The sequence below is a fragment of the Coturnix japonica genome, chromosome 4 (assembly GCF_001577835.2).
Source record: "Coturnix japonica isolate 7356 chromosome 4, Coturnix japonica 2.1, whole genome shotgun sequence".
Lineage (NCBI taxonomy): Eukaryota > Metazoa > Chordata > Aves > Galliformes > Phasianidae > Coturnix > Coturnix japonica.
The window spans coordinates 39,911,308-39,928,970 of record NC_029519.1 but is presented as its reverse complement, the minus strand read 5'-3'; the positions used below and the strand labels follow the sequence as shown (position 1 = coordinate 39,928,970).

The following is a 17,663-nucleotide window of genomic DNA, read 5'->3' as shown; positions in this document are numbered from 1 at the left end:
ATCCCCTTTCACAGCATACAGCTGTTCTTCCAAACAATTTGTAGCAGGACCTTCTTGTCAACTTGCAGCTTTTGAGATGCAGCTGAACTGTGCTTAAGTAGCACACCAAGCTCCCTGCACATGTACTATTCAGCCCTTCCATACAGGAAACAAGAGGCTTTCTTGAGATAATCACCAGGGCTAGGACAGCAAGCTTATCTACTTCACGCAGATGCATATTAGCTCTGTGTACAAAGTACATCAGTTCTGAAATTACATGCCAGTTTCCACAGACAAGTGTTCTCTCTGCATAAAAGCGACCATAGTCTCAATTGTTTTATTCTTATCTACACTTACACGCTCAAAGAAATAAGAAGTAGGAGCTGTTGCAACACAGGCAATCTCTACTTTAAATTTAAACCCAACTGAGGAACTTCTGGTGGGGAGATAAAGTAGTGATGCAGTCACGTAGAATAAAAATGTGATAAGACACACAGAAGAGTAGCTTGAATAGCTTCTGAATGTACCCAATCTTCAGCTTGCACCTTTAGAAAAGCAGGCTTCTATTACTCCTAGTTTCTCCTCCTCTAGAGGAGAATGAGCTGAGTGCTGCACCAGTCTGCAGGCAATGAAAACTGAGGACTTCTAAGCACGCAATAACTTGAACTACCATCCCTCCTAACGCTGGTGCATAGGACTACAGAAATCTCAACCCTCAGAAGATGACAGTTATCTTCCCACTTGAGCAGCACAGGGGAAAACAAAATGGATTGAAATGCTAAGCATGCAAGAAGAAATAGGAAAATATAACACAGGGTTTAATCACCTCCATGGAACTTAGACATATACATCGTTGAATAAGTTTCTATGGGAAATAAAGTTCAAAAAAGTGTCAATTCAAAGCTACAGTTATTGGAAAAGAAGTAATTTTGCCCACCCGAAGCACAAGTGTGCTTTGTCCATTTTGTATTAAGATTCACTTCCTTTTATCAAACAGCATTTTGGAGACAACAGCCAGCCATGCTTTCTCCAATTTCAACCAAGCAGAAGCAGACAAGGGGACTGCCCATTCTGTCATTACTGTGCTTCACATGCAGCATCCTCAAAGCAGTGACTCAAGACTCATTTCTCAGTGAATTCAGTGAATCCAAATGCAGATGCTATTGCAGATACAACAGACACCTATCAGGTACTAAATGGCACAGATAACCTTTCATACCAAGTCAGTCACTTAAGCCCACGAACAAGAGGTACAGCTGTGCATAACATTTTACATCGATGATCACTTTCTTACTTTGGAAATCTTCCCCAAGTCTAAGCAAGGCATTCTGTCCTAAGAGCTAGCTCTCTTTTCCATGGAAAAGGGTAATCAACACAGCAATACCCATCACTAGGCACACTAAGACATTATACTACTACATACATGAAATCATATAGCAAAGTTAGCCTGACAAAAAGTCATCACATCTTTATATTCTAACAAGGGCCATGCATATTTAATTATTCATGCATTAGTGTCATGAGCAACAGATTTTATAATATTTTCAATTCATAGGTAACGTGTCAGCTCAACAACACAAAGAAGCTTTTGGAAGCAGAAAGAAAGGATGAGCATGTTGAATGCCATACTCAGCACTACGTAACATAGCAAAAAGACAGACTTGTTTAACACTGTACATGAGTTCTACAGCACAGGACAGCCACTGGGTTCAGTCACAATACAGTTTCTTTAACAAACCCGAATCTTCAATTCTCCTTCTTCCAGAGGGCAAAATGGTAAACTCAAGAATTGAAGTAAAAGTACTTGGCAGTAAAACAGCGACTTTCTCTCATAAGAGAGAGCCTACATATAAAGAGAACCAAGCATTGATCCTTGAAATATATCAGAGAAAACTGCAGAAAGCATTAGAGGGAAAGACAGCCATTATCTTTAATTGTAATCAAACCTACCAGCTTCTCATTACTCCATGTAAATCTGAGCAAGTACAAGTAGGCAAAATTAAATATTTCTGTTCTAGATGCAGAAGAGGAAGTCACATTGCAACACTACTAGTAAGATCTTCCTGTAGTAGCAATCAAAGTGAAAGGTCCTTGAAACCTTTGGTGTACATATCTACGTATACACAAACACACAGATTGACAGGATCTCTTAACTGAAATCAAGCCTAAGAAAAGCTGTAATCACATCTCATCCGATGCATAAACAAGTCTGCCACCTAGTGCACTACTGCTCGGTTTGATAATGTTCACTGTATTCTGGTCAGTATCTAATTCAGTGTTCTGGCACATAGAAATTAAGCCACGTAGTTATGCACTAGCTGCAGTGACCAGCTGTGGCTGTTTTACAAGCCCAGCAGCCAGGGCTTCCATACACTATTACCATCTCAGTGGTGTTTGCTTGCTTCTGTGTCAAGTTTTCTTAGTCCAATCATAACACAATGTCAGAAGTCTTAAAAATGAGGTATACAGAATAAAACGCATATAACATTGGTGCCAAAGACCATTAGAGAACTTCTTCATTAAGCACCCTTCTAGGAAGATTACCAGATCCTACAAGGAAAGGAAAAAAAATCTCACTTTTAAAATCATAAGCTCAAGTAATTTTTTGTTATAAAATGTTCCATTAAAATTTGGGGGGAAAAAATATTACACTGTGCAAAACAGTTTGGTTATTTTACTTTCTCATCTAGCACCTTTTATTTCCCCAGCTTGCTAAACGAGCAGCCTTTTCAGCTATCCCAGGCAAAAGCATTTCTTGTGAGGTATCTTCCAGCTTATTCATAAAGCCACTTCAAGTATATCCTTGGTTAATACACCATTCTCTACTCAAATCTTTGTAACACATGGCTTTGCCAAACCAAATTCAACACAACTACAGTCTGCAATACAGCAGCCAGATAAGGATTCTAGAAATGAGTAACATCATGCTTTCTGATTCAAGCTCATCTGCTCCAGATAGAAGAGACTGTGTCATTTCAAAAGTTTTTAAAGGCTTCCACCGGAAAGAACAAACCTAAGATACTCAATTCTACAACCAGGAAAAATTCCCATTTTGAAACTTAGATTTGCAATGAATGTTCACTCTTCAGCCAGTACAATACCCATCTCCCCAAATGCTAGCAAGAAGAGTCATTTTATTGTGGAACGAGTATAGGCTACATTTGCATCTACAAAATAGAAGTCTTGTGAGATCAACACAGGATAGAAGTGAAAACCATCAGCTACCATCAGACACTGACAGAAATAATACCAAATGATATCCCACAAGGATGAATAGGTCACATGCATTTCTTGATCAGCTACAATTAACCACCCAGAAACCCACAAAGAAAAAGACATATGAAAGCATCATTTCTTTCCCCCCAGTTACTTGAAATTTAGCTTTACCGTGTTTTTAATTGCAGTAAACTTACTGAGAGTCAGTCAAGAATTCACAATATATATATTTTGACACAGCCACATCTTGTTAAGTCTTGCAAATGACAGAATTAGCTTTCAGGAAAAGCATCTAACACAAACATGTGTTAAGCAATTAAAAAAGTAATTCCAAGTAAAAACCATTGAGATAACTGACTTCAAGAGAAAAAGTTTATTCAACTAATGCCATATCAGAACAATAAAGCAGCCCTTACATGTAGCCACTCATCAAAAAGGACATTACAAAACATTAACATAATGTAATAGATCATTTTTCTTTCAGGCATTTTCAAAGGACATATCAGACCCACAAAATCTTCTGTTCTGGTGTGCAAGAAAAAAGCTGAAGAGGAATGAAGCAAGCAGCCAAATACCTCTGCTAGTCAGAGCTTTTTAACAATCAAGGTGACATAAGCAGGATTTAGAAGCCAAGATAGAGCCATTTCTGCAGTACTTCAGCCAGTAGCTACCAGTTTTAGACAGTCATCTCTTATTGCACACATTTCCAGAAAGAGAAAGGAAAGGAGACCGGCCCAACTCTGCCCTCAAATGCTCAGAAAGAATTCTGTACACAGACTGTACGGCCCTTCAGTAAAATAGGTGATGGTACTGCTGAGACCTTATTTACTGTGAAGCAAAATAAGCCTTCAAGTGTCCCTTACTTGATCTTAGCAGGTCAAATTCTCTGTCCAGCAGCTCCTCTTCTGTCAATTTGGAAAAATTGTCCTCTCCAAATGGGTTCCAGCCTGACATATCAGGTGGGTTATTGATGCTCTGCTTTGGGTAACTGGTAATTGACTCAGCATCAAGAATGCCTGACCTGCAAAGTCAGACCACAGAAAGAAAATAGAAAGGAACATTACAGGATTGTCAACCAGGATAAAAACTGATGGTATACCTTCTTATGCCAAAATGTTGCATACAGGTAACACGTTCTCTTTCAATTTTAGCAATAGTAGTATTTATGTGCTTATGTAGCTAACACTAAGTTCAGTCAGAACATCAGTGAAACAAGGCAAGTGTGCAATTTTTTTATTTATTTATTTTTTTTGAATGTTGCATTGCTCTCATTCCACAGTGAGTATTCACAAAGTCATTTTTCACCATACTTTATTAAGAAGTAAATGCGTGGACCTCTGCAAAGGGTCCTTATCGCTGAAATTAAGATACAATCCATTACAGAATACAAGTCAGACCACTGATAAGTGGATGGAAGAGTTAGAACTCATACCAAATTAACCAGAAATATAAAGCCCATTTTAAAACTATATCCTACAAACTGGATTAAAGAACAGAAAGTTGTAAAAATTAGTGTCTGTTGAGTGTCATATTAACTGCTTCATTAATTATGTGCTGCTGACCACCCAAAGCAAGGTGATTAGCAGTTTGTTTCTTGGAAGAAGTCCATGAACAAGAAAAAAACAAGTTAAAGTTTGATTTGGTTCATCTACAAATGAGATGCATCCTGCTCTCCACCCTCATGCCACTTAAAATATCTGTTAACACTAACACTAACTAAGCTTCTATTTATTAGTTTTAGCAATACGTGATGATTGAAGCAATTAACTTTCAAGAAAAGGATTTGGTAGAGCCTATTACAGTTAACAACAGAAAGCAAACAGCAACCCTTGGTATGTTTGTGTCAGATTACTTGCCTGGTTGGAGCATAGGGAGAATCTGCCACTGTTCCAGCATGTACTGGAAGTGATGCAGAGTAGGAAATTAAGGGTGGCGAGAAGTCTTGTAGAGAAGGAACATATTCAGGAGATTGCACCTGTTGTGACCGCTGCTGTTGCTGAGCAAGCATCTGCTGCTGCATAAGAGCCTGCTGATATTGCTGCACCTAAATAAGACAGTCAAACACATTATTATCATTCAGACAGGTCAACGTGAAGCTCTTATGCTAAGTAACAACACTGGCCTCACAGACAGCTTCATTAAAAACAACCATACACCAGAAAAGATCAGCAGCTTAACCAAAAGTCATGAACTTTCTCCCAACTTCTGAACACCTCCTGCCACACAGCTTTCCTGCTTTATCTGTAAATAGCACATATGCGTATATTTCTATTACGCTGCAGCAGCAGCATCACAAAGGGCATGCAAGAATATTTATATTCCACTCATAAGTAAACGCTGAAAGACTTCTCCATTTTAAGCAACAACAGACAAAATGCTCATTCAGTGCAAACCTCAATAAAATAAACTAACTAGCATGATAAAGCTTAATGGCAACTGAAAAAATTTCATTTTCTGTTGCACATTCCAGTGTGAAACTATACATAGCTAAGATTTCTCTGGGCTAGTTAGGTTTGTAAACATAATGTATAACCTTGGTTGAACTGCATCATTCCAGAACATTATTTCCTTGTGACAATCAACCTGGATTCTCCCTTTTTCTTTCTTTCTGAAGTACTGAAGTGGTCTAAGGACACCAACTGTATTTTGTTGGTTTAATTCTACTTGAAGACTCAGAAATTCTGCATGCTTTCCTCAGCAAATGCCGCACAATATGGCTCTGTACATACATAACAGTGCCTATAAAAGTAGTTTCTGGCTACCGGTACTTAGATGGTTTAACTCATTAGACATCCTGGGCTTGAAGTACAAATTTGATGCCGCTGTGGTTTTATCACTTTGCACAATAACTTCTGTTTGCTGCGGTGGTCATCACTGGAAACTTAAAGCATTTAGTATGTTTCCAGTTAGTACTTTACTGATCAAAGCTTAGACTACATCACATTAAATGCTGAAGTGCCAGATAAGCTTTCTCAATCAAGGCTGGATGAATCATTTTTTTCTCCCCTCTCAATATCATTTTAGATATTTACCAAGTCCAAAGCTCATAACTATTCACAAAACTTGTGTTACTGCAACTTCACAGTGTCTTACAATCATAGGGCATATCTGAAGACTGACAGTGACATCCCACTGTTGACATACCATAGCAGGATACTGAGATTGGGAAGGCTGCTGCTGGTACACAGCTTGCATCAACAGTTGCTGCTGGATCACCTGCTGGTGCACTGCTTGTTGATACTATATTCAAAAAGAAAAAAAAAAAGTCTTGAAATCATGATTCCCCTATTTAGCACACACAAATATTTAGACTCAAAGGGTCTACCCTACGCAAGCTCCTACGAGCATACCATTGTCAGCTAGATCATCCCAAATGTTTCTCTGGAGCATGCTTACACAGACAAAACCTTTATTTGGGCCAGCAAGCGCTGATTCCAAGCAAGCAGAAATTCTGGGTCAAGAAACAAAGGCAGGACAGCACAAAGAAAACAACTTCCTCATGTAAGTACTGCAATGCCTAGGCACGAGACAAATGTGCAAAGCTAAAAAGAAAGGGCAAGAGCTACAATCCTTCTCCCTCTCTCCTAGCATTAAGAAACCAAGTCATATTGTTTAACTAGCAAATGACTCAAAATGCTAACAGATACAACATACAGCTCTTTAAGAAATGTATTTAAAATACATGATTTGTACCTGCTGCACATAAGCCTCCTGAATTGTAGGTTGTTTTTGCTGGTGATGTAAGTGGTGTAGTTGCTGTAGTCTCCAGTCCCCCTGCTGCAGCTGCTGAAGAACTCTGTTCTGCTGTGGATGGTGCTGATTGGTCCCTTGAGACAGCAACATTTCTTGACCATTTCCAGGTCTTGGGGTTCCTGTAATATTTAGACAATACTACTCACATGCCAATTTCTAAACTTCAACTGTCCATTTACCCAGGCAGTTGGCATTAAGTGCTTCAAGGCAAAACAGTTTATAGTCCCCTTCCAAGTATGACATCTTGCATGCTAAGCTTACTGTATATTTCACCTTCTGTGAAGACAGTTGCAGGCTTATTAATCTACAGTGTCTACATCAAAGACATGAGAAGCTTCCTTTGCTCTCATTTACTGAGGAAGCTGGTTTCAGTAGTTCCACTTTCCTAGCAATTCACTTTTATCTTCAGTGTCTCAAACAACATTCATCTATTCTGACTCAAAACTGGGACATTACATTTTTGTCTATATCCTTATTAAAATAATCTGACAAATTCATCCTTGAGTGAAAGAATGCAGTTAAGTGCTTTTGGATTTTGCATACTTGGAAGCCAAGTAAATAAAATATCTGAACACAAGTCTCTCACAGTACATGTTTAAATACTGATTAATGCCTCTCAAAGCATTCTTCATAAGAAGTATTGGATGTAATCCTTTAGATTGCTGAGTTTTGCCATTCAGTTGTTTTCGCAGCCTCTTAAATCAAATCAAGCACAAATCAATGTGTCTTGAATACCTACTACTTGCACGTTTAGAGTCATCCAGAAAGGATGAAGATCTGGGGTTTTTTTGACAAAGTTGTACCTACTTAATTTCAAGTTTCAAAGATTACTGTTCAAAGATTAAGGAGGAAAATAAACTTGGAATGATTGTTTCATTTGCTTCATCCAATCCTTAGATGTTGGTCCATTACCTTTTTGCCCACGGTTACCAAATACACCAGGAACTTGTACTTTGACTGGTGTTGCTGAACTCTGGATCGTCAGAACACTTGAAGCAGCAGTGCTTGAATTGGCCTTTGGTCTTTGTCGTGGTGCAATTGAGGTTTCTGTTGGTCCAGTAGGATCTGTTATTCTGAAACATTTCCAGACGAGACTTCATTAAAAGTAACTGCTGTGTATTCAAATTAATAGTCATCTCTTTACAGCTCACCTCATCTTAAACGTATGCTGTTTACTTCTGAGCTCAATTTAAATACCTTAATATTTGTTTCCTACAATTCTTCTCACCACAATCATAAGAGATACGACTGCTGCTGAAGTGCAACAGCCTTGTTCTCCATGCAAATAAAGCACTAGATCTGATTTCTGTGCAAGCTTTCATTAGTTCACAGTAGTGAATAAAAATTACCTGGAAAACTAGAGGCAGCAATCCTGCAACTAGAGATAGTTACTTCTCGTACACACACAAAGTAAGATTTTTTTTTCTTAATCTTATCTGTTAATTAACCCCTGGTTTCATGACAGATTTACCATCTAGCAGTTCTATCGCTCATAAACCTCCCTAAATATTTGTGTCTTTCTGTAGAACATTAGCACTGCATCATGTTTTCCCAGATAAGGAAGATATTAAAAAAATGTCCTTTGGAGCTTTAACCCCACTTTGCCCAGTCACAGTATTGGCTTCTTTAAAAATTGCCTAACTGCTTAAAAACACAAATTCACCAGCTAAGCCCCAGTACCTAACACCTTATACTAGTTCTTAGCAAATTATATGTAAATGTTTTCTGCCTTAACCTCTGTATCTTATGTAGTTAGAAAAACTTAAGTAGGAAAATTCATGGTTCTCTCCCAGTAGCGCCTAGCAGGTGGAGCTGAAAACATTATTCCATTAATACTCAACACTTTCCCTTAATTGTATGTCACCAACCGACAGTAGAGCCAACAAAACCAATCACTGCCTTAGAACAGAATATCTATATCTATACAGCTCAAACATGGCTTAGATGAGCCCCAAAGGTTTGCTTTTCATTTGCAGAAGGCTAATAAAGTTGCAGTTGAGCTGATCATTATGGCTAACAATTTTAGTAATTAAGCCACATATTGGTAGACTCAGAGCTAAAACAATTATCAGTATAAAGGAATATTGAAATCTCATCAGTGGACTCTCAAAATAATTGAAAAAAATTTAACTCAGACTTTAAACACTTAGAAATGTCATTTATCTATTCTAATAAACTATTTGGATAATTTCTTTAATGAAAGAGTTTCAGACAAATGTGCAGTTTAATAATATTAAAAACTGTGAAGTCACATCATCTACTCACCTTGCTTTTATTTGGCTTTTTCTAGCAGCTGCCTCACTAGCTGTCATAGGCTCAGGAAGAGTTGAAGGGACAGGAGAATTCTGGGGAAAAATAAATGTGAAGAAATTAAAAGCACAAACTCCTGAAGAAATCATTACAAATCAAGAAGAAATAACCGAGTTCAAATCCTTGATGCTACAAGGTTTCATGCAGAACCCTGTCACATGGCTGTAGATTGAAAGTATTTTTACTGAACACTATTTCTATTTTCTGTTACTTATTAAGAAGTACAAAATGAAAGCGCTGCTGCCCTGACTCACTACCATGTCAGCTATTTCAGTTCATTCATGAACTACCAACAATGAGGTAACACACTTTCTTCATACACCTTTTGTCAACTGGAGAGAATAAAGGCTCATTTTATTTATGAGTTTAAGAATTAAAGCTAAAAACCAGACTGAAACAGTGGTAGTTTTTTTAGTCTATTCCGCTCTTCTAATCCAATGCAAAATTCACAAAACAACGCAGCATCTAAGTTTTTATGCTCCTTTAACTAATCTCTTACCGCAAATCACAACCTAATCATGTATCATTGTCATAAATGCACACTCCTCTTCTCATACTAGCCCTCATTTCTCTAGCCAGAGACACTGTCACAGTTTACCTGTCTCAGCTCTCACACTGTGTTTGAATTACACTGGAAGTCATCCACAGCAGTAACTGGAAACATAACCCCACCTCAGCAACAGTAAGCAAGCACTAAGATGCAGGGCTCAACAACAACAGTAAGCTCATCTTTAATTTACCTTCTCCTCTAACTCTTCCAACACGTGCAAGATCAAGCTGGCCTTTTCCACCCTCAGTGCTCAATGAAAATACCAGCAGGTAAAGCATTCAAAAACTCCTTCCTTGCTTGCACCAGCTGTCATCATTGCATTACAAGGCTTCAAGTTTTCATTCATTCAGTTCTAGTAAAGCCAAACCTTATCCTGATCTACTGGCAGCACCGAGCAGGGGGAAGATCAGACTATTTCCTTTTTATAAAACCTTCATGACCATCAATAAGTGCACCTCTGATTTGACTGATTTTTCTCAATGCTATCTATGAAAATCCCTGAATGCAAAGGAAAAAAAAAAAGAAAGACTACTTACATTAATATTGGACACTGGACAATCCTTTTTGGCAAGTTTAAAGGCAAAGTAAGATACCTGAAAAATATCAGGTCTCTGTTCTTGATCTGGTTCAAGCATATATCCTGCAAAAATTGATAAGAACAAATTGTCACTGTTTGACAGCAGAAGCCTACTGATGCAATTTGCTAGCAACCAGAACACATTCATTCAGCTAACTCTACCAACCAAGTTTACTCCAAAAAGAATGATTTTGTTCTTTTTTTAATGCTTTTTGTCAAGTCAAATAGTTTTCAGGGTCAAATATGACTGAAAAGGATGCACACTGATTGATATTTTGAATATCAGCTGCAGAAAGGATAGATAACATAAGTACTAACTTCAAATAAACAACAAAAAGCATGAACAGCACTGGAATTTTCTAGGGTTATGCAAGATTCTGAGCAGCTAACAGGAGATTCACATATATCTGCCAATATCAGGCTAAATCCCTACACTATCTTTTTGCCTGGTAGGATCTGTAGGTTACGTATGCTTAAATGTTAAAAATAATCTAGTTGCATAGACAGCAAGGATTTTCTGACAAAATACAGAATTTTGAATGTAACCATTAAACATTTTCCCCAGGCATAACATTTGGCATCTATCAAGCAAGTTAGTTCTCATTTTGTGAGCATTTGCAGAATGCTTGGTAACTGCTAATTAATGTGTGCTCAAAAGCATGCTTTGGATTCGGTATTTCTTATTTCCTACTATACTTTCAAGGGAAAGTTACAAGAGCTGAAAGGCAGATGGTAGCCATGAGCAACTCCCATTGCTAACTCAAGATCCAAGCAAGAATGCACCATCTACCCAAGTCACTAATCTACATCAATAGCACTGTTTGTGTTTCATTTTATTTACAACACCAAAGAATTGCTGTGCTGCCCAAATACTTACTTATCAAACAGTGTATACTGTGAGTGTATCGGGAATTGTCCGGAATAGTAAAACTTCCATCGCAAATAGCAACTTGACTTTCTCCAAAGGGAAGTGAAAAGAAACAAAGCTTATACAGCAAGCAGCCAAGTGCCTGTAAAAACAAATACAGGCCCCATAAAAGGATGAGAGCAAGCCATTTACACAATAAAGAAGCACCAACAAGAAACTAATTGCAACCTAGCTACAGCTGATGCTTACAGTGTTATGTAGCAGCTGCATTATGAACCAGGGTTGATGTGACAAGCTGATATACAATGCATCTCTAAAAGGACCTTCTTTCCCACTGACTTGTGTGCTAGACAACAAACTACCAAAACCAGAGCCTAACCCAAGGGCTACATTCACATTCTGGCATCACTCAGGGATACCACTAGTGTTTTTGCTGAATTTAGTCTTTACTTACTTCACTGTAATGGCTCTTAAGCACACTGTCTAACAAAAACACATTTTCTTGTTAAGCTGTGAGCAAATTTCTATGAGAAACCATTGGCGACTCTGAGCCAACAAAATGGAGTCTACTTTATCTCTCCCATAACATCACATATTGTATTCAATTTATTTACACGAGACTTAACTACAACAGATACCATTACTACACTCTGCATTATACACTTGCACTGTATATTTCCATTTTAAATAATTAGTTTCCCAGTTTGTCTACGTTAATTTTAGCTAGTTTCTCTCTCTCTTAATTAGTTCCGTATTTCACAGTACCTGATTTTTTGCTTACCCAAATATCTGCCTTGGTAGTAATGGATTTCCCTCCATAAAGATTGATCATTTCAGGAGCTCTGTACGATAGTGTTGTATACCTAAATGTACATAATTGCAAGAGAACAGATGAGAAGCACGCCTCAGAATCAAAAGGGCCTTTCCCTGCATCTGCCATACACATACCATTCACAGACACAGGTGTCTAATACACACCAGAAATAGTCTTACGTAAGTCATTTACTTGTTTACAACATCACAGAAGGTTCGGAATAGTAACATAACATTTACTGTTATGGACGACAATTTAAAGTCATAAAATGTGCTCTTTACATTAGCTCCCCTGTACATGCGATTCAGTAACAGTTACTCTGCTGTAATACTGCAGTAAGCAGTCACTGCAAAGATTCTAAGCCTTAAAAGGGTCATCTTCATCTTATACTGAAACATTCAGTATGGAACATGATCACCGTGGGTACCATCCAACTTGGGGTATTATATGATTCTATGCTTTAAAAAAAAACTAGCTTGGCAAAATCAGTACAAAACCAGAGAAGCATTCTGTAGAGACAAAACAACACACAGGTATCACTTCCTCATTTGAGAGCAAGTGATCTGTGTTTATTTCTGTGCAGCAGATGGCCTGAAGGGACCAAACTAAACTAATACATATTCTCAGGAGTGTGCTTGCTATATAGTGAAAACAATTTTCTGACCAGCCTTAGAAAGAGGGACACAGAGAGCATTCTATAACTAAGACTGTACATAAGTTCATTTGAATGACGATTTATAGCAGTCCTTTTTTCCTCAGACTCTTATAGTTAGTCATATTAACAAAGAAACTAAAATTTTAACTCCTAAAATGGCCAGCAGTCAGGTATATATTTATCACCCATTTCATTTTAAAATGCATGCTTTCTTCAAGTTTTATTCTATGTGAGTCTGTTTTGCAAAAATAGCATGTAAATAAATAGAAAAAGCAATATTAGTAGATAGTAAAAAAAATGGGAACTATATTCATATCAACTTGAATTTCTTCATCTTGAACAGTTATATTAGAATTCTTATCAGTAAGGTAAAGATACACTACTCAGATGTCTTCACCTAACACATCACAACACTCAGCTCTCTCACAGCACAACCATTGCTTATTAAGGCCACTTAAATGTGAACTTACTTTTTGATTTCTTCTTCAACCACATTAACACCATCTTTTTGAGGATTAAGGAATTTGTTTGTAGCACTGCCAAAATCACAGAGAACATAATTTCCACTGTCATTTAGCAGTATATTCTCCACCTTGAAAGGAAGTGAACACAAACAGCAACATTAGATTAAAATAATTGCACTGATTTCTGTTAACTGTTACTATGCATTCTTGCCATCACATGCAAACTAGAAAGTTACCAGAAAAATCAATCAATAAACACAGCATTAGCACTACGTGATCTTGTCTTTCAGCTTCACTGTTTACAAGTGCGTCCCTAACTATAAGTCAGCCTTAGTGAAACAGTTCCTGCACTTCTAATCATTTCTGTGTGCACCACTGATTTTTACCCAGGCACTTCTAAGTATCAGGTTCATACCTTTAAATCCCGGTGAACTATTGGAGTTTTGCACTGATGCAGCCGAGCAACAGCTTCACAGGTATCACAAAATATTCTCATTACTTCTGACTCCGTAAAGCCCGTCTGCAGGCGCTGATTCATCTGATTCACAACCTGCCCAGCTGAAGAAGCAGCAAAGAATTTTATTTTACCTTTTAATAAATCCCATTATGCAACGAAGTATAAATTTTTCTCACACACAATTAGCCCACGACATGCAATTCAGCTTTCTCATGTCGCCAACTTAAAGAAAACAACACACAAAAACAACCCAATCAAGCTGTTTCCAAACTCACTGGTATGATTCTAGGCAGAAAGGTTACCATCTCAAACAAAAACATCACCAACTGAAACTCTTCTATCAAACTGTTGCAGACAGACTCATTTATCACACAAAGATGCTCCCCCAGAAGTGCCTCTTGCATTTAGATCCACAGCCAAAATGCTGTCAGCCAGCAGAGTTCAAAGTAACTCATAATCTAGGCAGACTTTTCCTTCCTGAGAGACTAAGGAAAAAAAAAGGACATAATCCACTTTTAGAGACCTTACATAACCCTTTTATAGTTTCCTTTTTAAGATCAGGAAACATTTCCCTGTTCCTTGAGGTAATTTCACATGGTCATATTTGTAACTCCTTATCATAATGCTCATTTAACACTAACAAATCTATGGGGTCATGGAGGGCGCTCCTCCTAAATATGGAGGATTTCAACAAGAAAACACCATCCAGTCACCTGATGGTTTACACTCTTGTGGCTTCAAAATAATACTGGCAGACCTCAAATCTAGAAGCAAAGTGTAGAAGTGAGTCTGAACAAAAGCTCCACATGCCAATAAGCCATCCATAACACCACGCTCAGAAAAATCCAACCCAGTTAGTCGTGTAAGCTGTACACTGAGAAATCGGCTCCCATGAATTAAAGGAGTAGAGGTACTTCCCCAGTATTTACTATTTTACATAAGAAAAGAGTATTGCTAATATAGTCTCAAGAGTTCCCACAAATGGCAATAAAACTGACAACACACAGACAAGTTCCTTCTAATAAGTGTGTGTGGTGGGGAGTAAAGGAAGTCAGTACCAATATGGTTTCACAAATTGTTTGAAACAGCTACACTATGAAACAGGACAGACAACTATTATTTGCATGCCTAGGATCATCAATACTAACTACATTACGCTCACTTCAAACAAGTCACCCGCCAGGTTAAAAATAAAGAATCTTTGCTATAATGATCTAAAACAAAAGAGGCAAAACAATTGTCAAAAGTCTTCCAGCCTTTCCTATCAAACTATATTAGCTACATGTTTAATCAAACAGAAGAACAGAACTATTTCAATTTCTATTCAAAGTAGTTTCCCTACTTCAAATTATACTTAACTAAGCTACAAGAAATTGACTTTTGCATTTACTCAGGCTTCAGCAATTCAATGCCTAACTACCAGCAGAAGCTAAAATGAATGGATTCCAGCCTTGAGACACGCAGACCATCTTTGTGAATTAAAAGGGACACTACCAGGTACAAATCCCAGGTGATCAAAACACATTTCCCTTTCATTTCCTCTTAAACCAGAAGAGCCATCTCTTACCTCGACAATACTCCATGAGAATGAGGACCTCCCAGACGTTATCACTTATACAGTTAACAGCACAATCCAAATAGCTCACGATATTCTTGTGCCCAGATAATTCTTTCTGAAAAAGAAAATATACATTATATTTTAGCATAGGAAGATTTTAACAAATAAGTACAAGAGGTTTTCATTAGAACCACTTACGACTTCAAAGCAAGCCCTGGTCCCATATGCACTAAACTTTACAAAATACTCAAAGCTGAACATAAATTCACCACTAATAGCAAAGTCAGAGACTGCCATATACCAAATTCAATGCATCTACAATTCAATCAGGAACATTTATTTACAGTATTTGTTCAACAGTGCAAATATCCTCATTGCTGCATTCAGAAACATTATACAGTAATAATACAGACTTGATACACAGGGGAGAGAAAGAGGGAAAAATCATGCTACTTATGTCCATTTTAAGTGAAATTCCCAATCTCAATACTAAAAATGAAGAAATACCTATACTGAAGAATACTGATTCATTAATAACAAAAGAAACCCCACAACCATACACAGATGGAAGTCACAACATTTATAACCTAAACTACTACTAAGTACTATCAACTACTATTAAACACACAAGCAACCAAAGGTGCCCCTAAGAAAAAGACCATAAAAACCGCACCAACTCTTAAGAGCCATTTTGCAACTTGCATTTAAGCAATATGAAATAATTATATGAAATATGAATATATTTCATGTCTGACAATACTGGTGGTGTTGTCTGCAGTTCTGCTTCTGCCCATTTATGGTTAACATAAAATAACTCCTTATGTTAGATGATTAAATAGGTGCTTCTATGATTACAGCATGTTTAAAACTAGAAGCATATGGAAACGGAGATAAATTACCTTCACAGTATCCTCTAGAAGGCAATATAACTGCTTTTCTCACACCCTGTCATAAACCCAAGCACATCTGATAAAGCCTTCTGCTTTCTCAATTTTCTAGTCAGCAGCTCAGAAATAATAGAACCTGTGATTATGTCAGTGAGTTCAAAGTTTTGAACTACAGCCATATCTGTTACATCCATATTGGATAGCAACTGCAAGAATATGCTTTTGTCTAGCAGAGGTAACACTGCTTGTATAAGAACAGGGAGTTTAACTCAGCAGAACTGTGGCCAGCAGAGGGCTCTAGAATTTGTTATCACTACAGAAATGGGAAAGACCACTTTTTTTATTGGAAAGCAAAATTATTGATCAAATTATTGACTGCAAAATCATATTTGCCTTATAATTGCTTTAGAAATTAATCACACACCAACTCGACGCTCAGTATTAGCTTATGTAAAGCACTAATGCGCAAAAACAGTGAAAAGATGGTCTAAAAGGGATTGTCCTTATAGTAAGCATATTTAAAAGACATTTGATATGAACACATTCTCTAGTTACAACTAATTCATTTCTTACCATAATAGTAATTTCTCTCTTGCATACGTTGAGATCTGGGACATTATTAACATACATTCGTTTGAGTGCACAGCGTATCCCACCATGGGTACGTACCAGAAACACAGTTGAGAAGCCACCTGGAAAAAAAAACCCAAACAATTACAAACCAATGAAGCTGAGTTCTTTTTTTCTAGAACAACAAAAACGGAAGCATGTGCCAGTCATTGAGTGAGTAGTTAAAAACACTGACCAAATTACTAAGATATGACATCCGAGTTGATTTCTCCTACATTAAACATTCTTGACAAAAGCATAAGGATCTTATAATTACGCTGCGGCATTAAATAAAACTATTTGAAAAGCACTTCCACATTCAAGCAAATGTAAAAGCCTCATATGAACTCTATGTATTCAGGTATCAAGCCCACAGTATTTTCAGTCACCCAAAAACCTGAATGAAGAAAAGATTATTCTCCCTATCTTCAGTTTCTAAATCCTCCAGTACCTACAGTTTAGTATTCATTCCTTATATCTACATTTTAAAGTACAAAGAATAAAGCAGTACAGAGTAAAATAAGTAACTGGGTATCTTTCATGACTTTTAGGTCACACAACTTCTCAGTATAGACTGAAGATGAGAAGACTCACCCTGAAATCACTTTGCTGCAAGCAAAGTGGGGTGGGCTTTTGTTGGTTTTTCTTTATGTTGTTTTTAATCTAAATACTTGTTAAATGTGCTGATAAGAATTAGGTGCGTTCCCCCAACCAGTACAATCAGGAGCCATCTTCTCAGTTCGACCACATAAACCACAAGGCATACACCTAAGCCCACCTCCAAGCTTCTCAAGCTTCTCATTTTTTTTCTCCCTCTTTACTGATAGAAGAGGAAACATGCAAACAGTAATTATTCACTGAAGCCAAGTGATGCAGTTTACACAGAAAACACTTCTAAACGTTCAGGCAGCAAGCCAAGGGGAAAAAACAAACAAACAAACTAGAAAACCCACAGTCTCCTCCTTT

At 37.5% G+C, this 17,663-nt stretch overlaps 1 protein-coding gene across 3 annotated transcripts in view; it reads right to left on the bottom strand.

Annotated features, from left to right (window-relative positions):
* Positions 1 to 17,663, bottom strand: part of BMP2K (BMP2 inducible kinase) — a 56,051-nt gene that overhangs the window by 14,358 nt on the left and 24,030 nt on the right. For 2 of the 3 annotated variants that reach the window (XM_015861703.1, XM_015861701.2), the window contains exons 2-14: positions 16,662 to 16,780; positions 15,211 to 15,316; positions 13,602 to 13,744; positions 13,193 to 13,314; positions 12,035 to 12,116; positions 11,263 to 11,395; positions 10,345 to 10,448; positions 9,214 to 9,293; positions 7,861 to 8,021; positions 6,889 to 7,067; positions 6,340 to 6,435; positions 5,052 to 5,239; positions 4,059 to 4,216 (exon numbers count right to left, since the gene is read on the bottom strand). In XM_015861703.1, coding sequence (XP_015717189.1) covers positions 4,059 to 4,216; positions 5,052 to 5,239; positions 6,340 to 6,435; positions 6,889 to 7,067; positions 7,861 to 8,021; positions 9,214 to 9,293; positions 10,345 to 10,448; positions 11,263 to 11,395; positions 12,035 to 12,116; positions 13,193 to 13,314; positions 13,602 to 13,744; positions 15,211 to 15,316; positions 16,662 to 16,780 — 1,671 coding nt within the window. The remainder of the gene's footprint in view (positions 1 to 4,058; positions 4,217 to 5,051; positions 5,240 to 6,339; positions 6,436 to 6,888; positions 7,068 to 7,860; positions 8,022 to 9,213; positions 9,294 to 10,344; positions 10,449 to 11,262; positions 11,396 to 12,034; positions 12,117 to 13,192; positions 13,315 to 13,601; positions 13,745 to 15,210; positions 15,317 to 16,661; positions 16,781 to 17,663) is intronic. The other variant, XM_015861702.2, reaches the window with a different exon arrangement.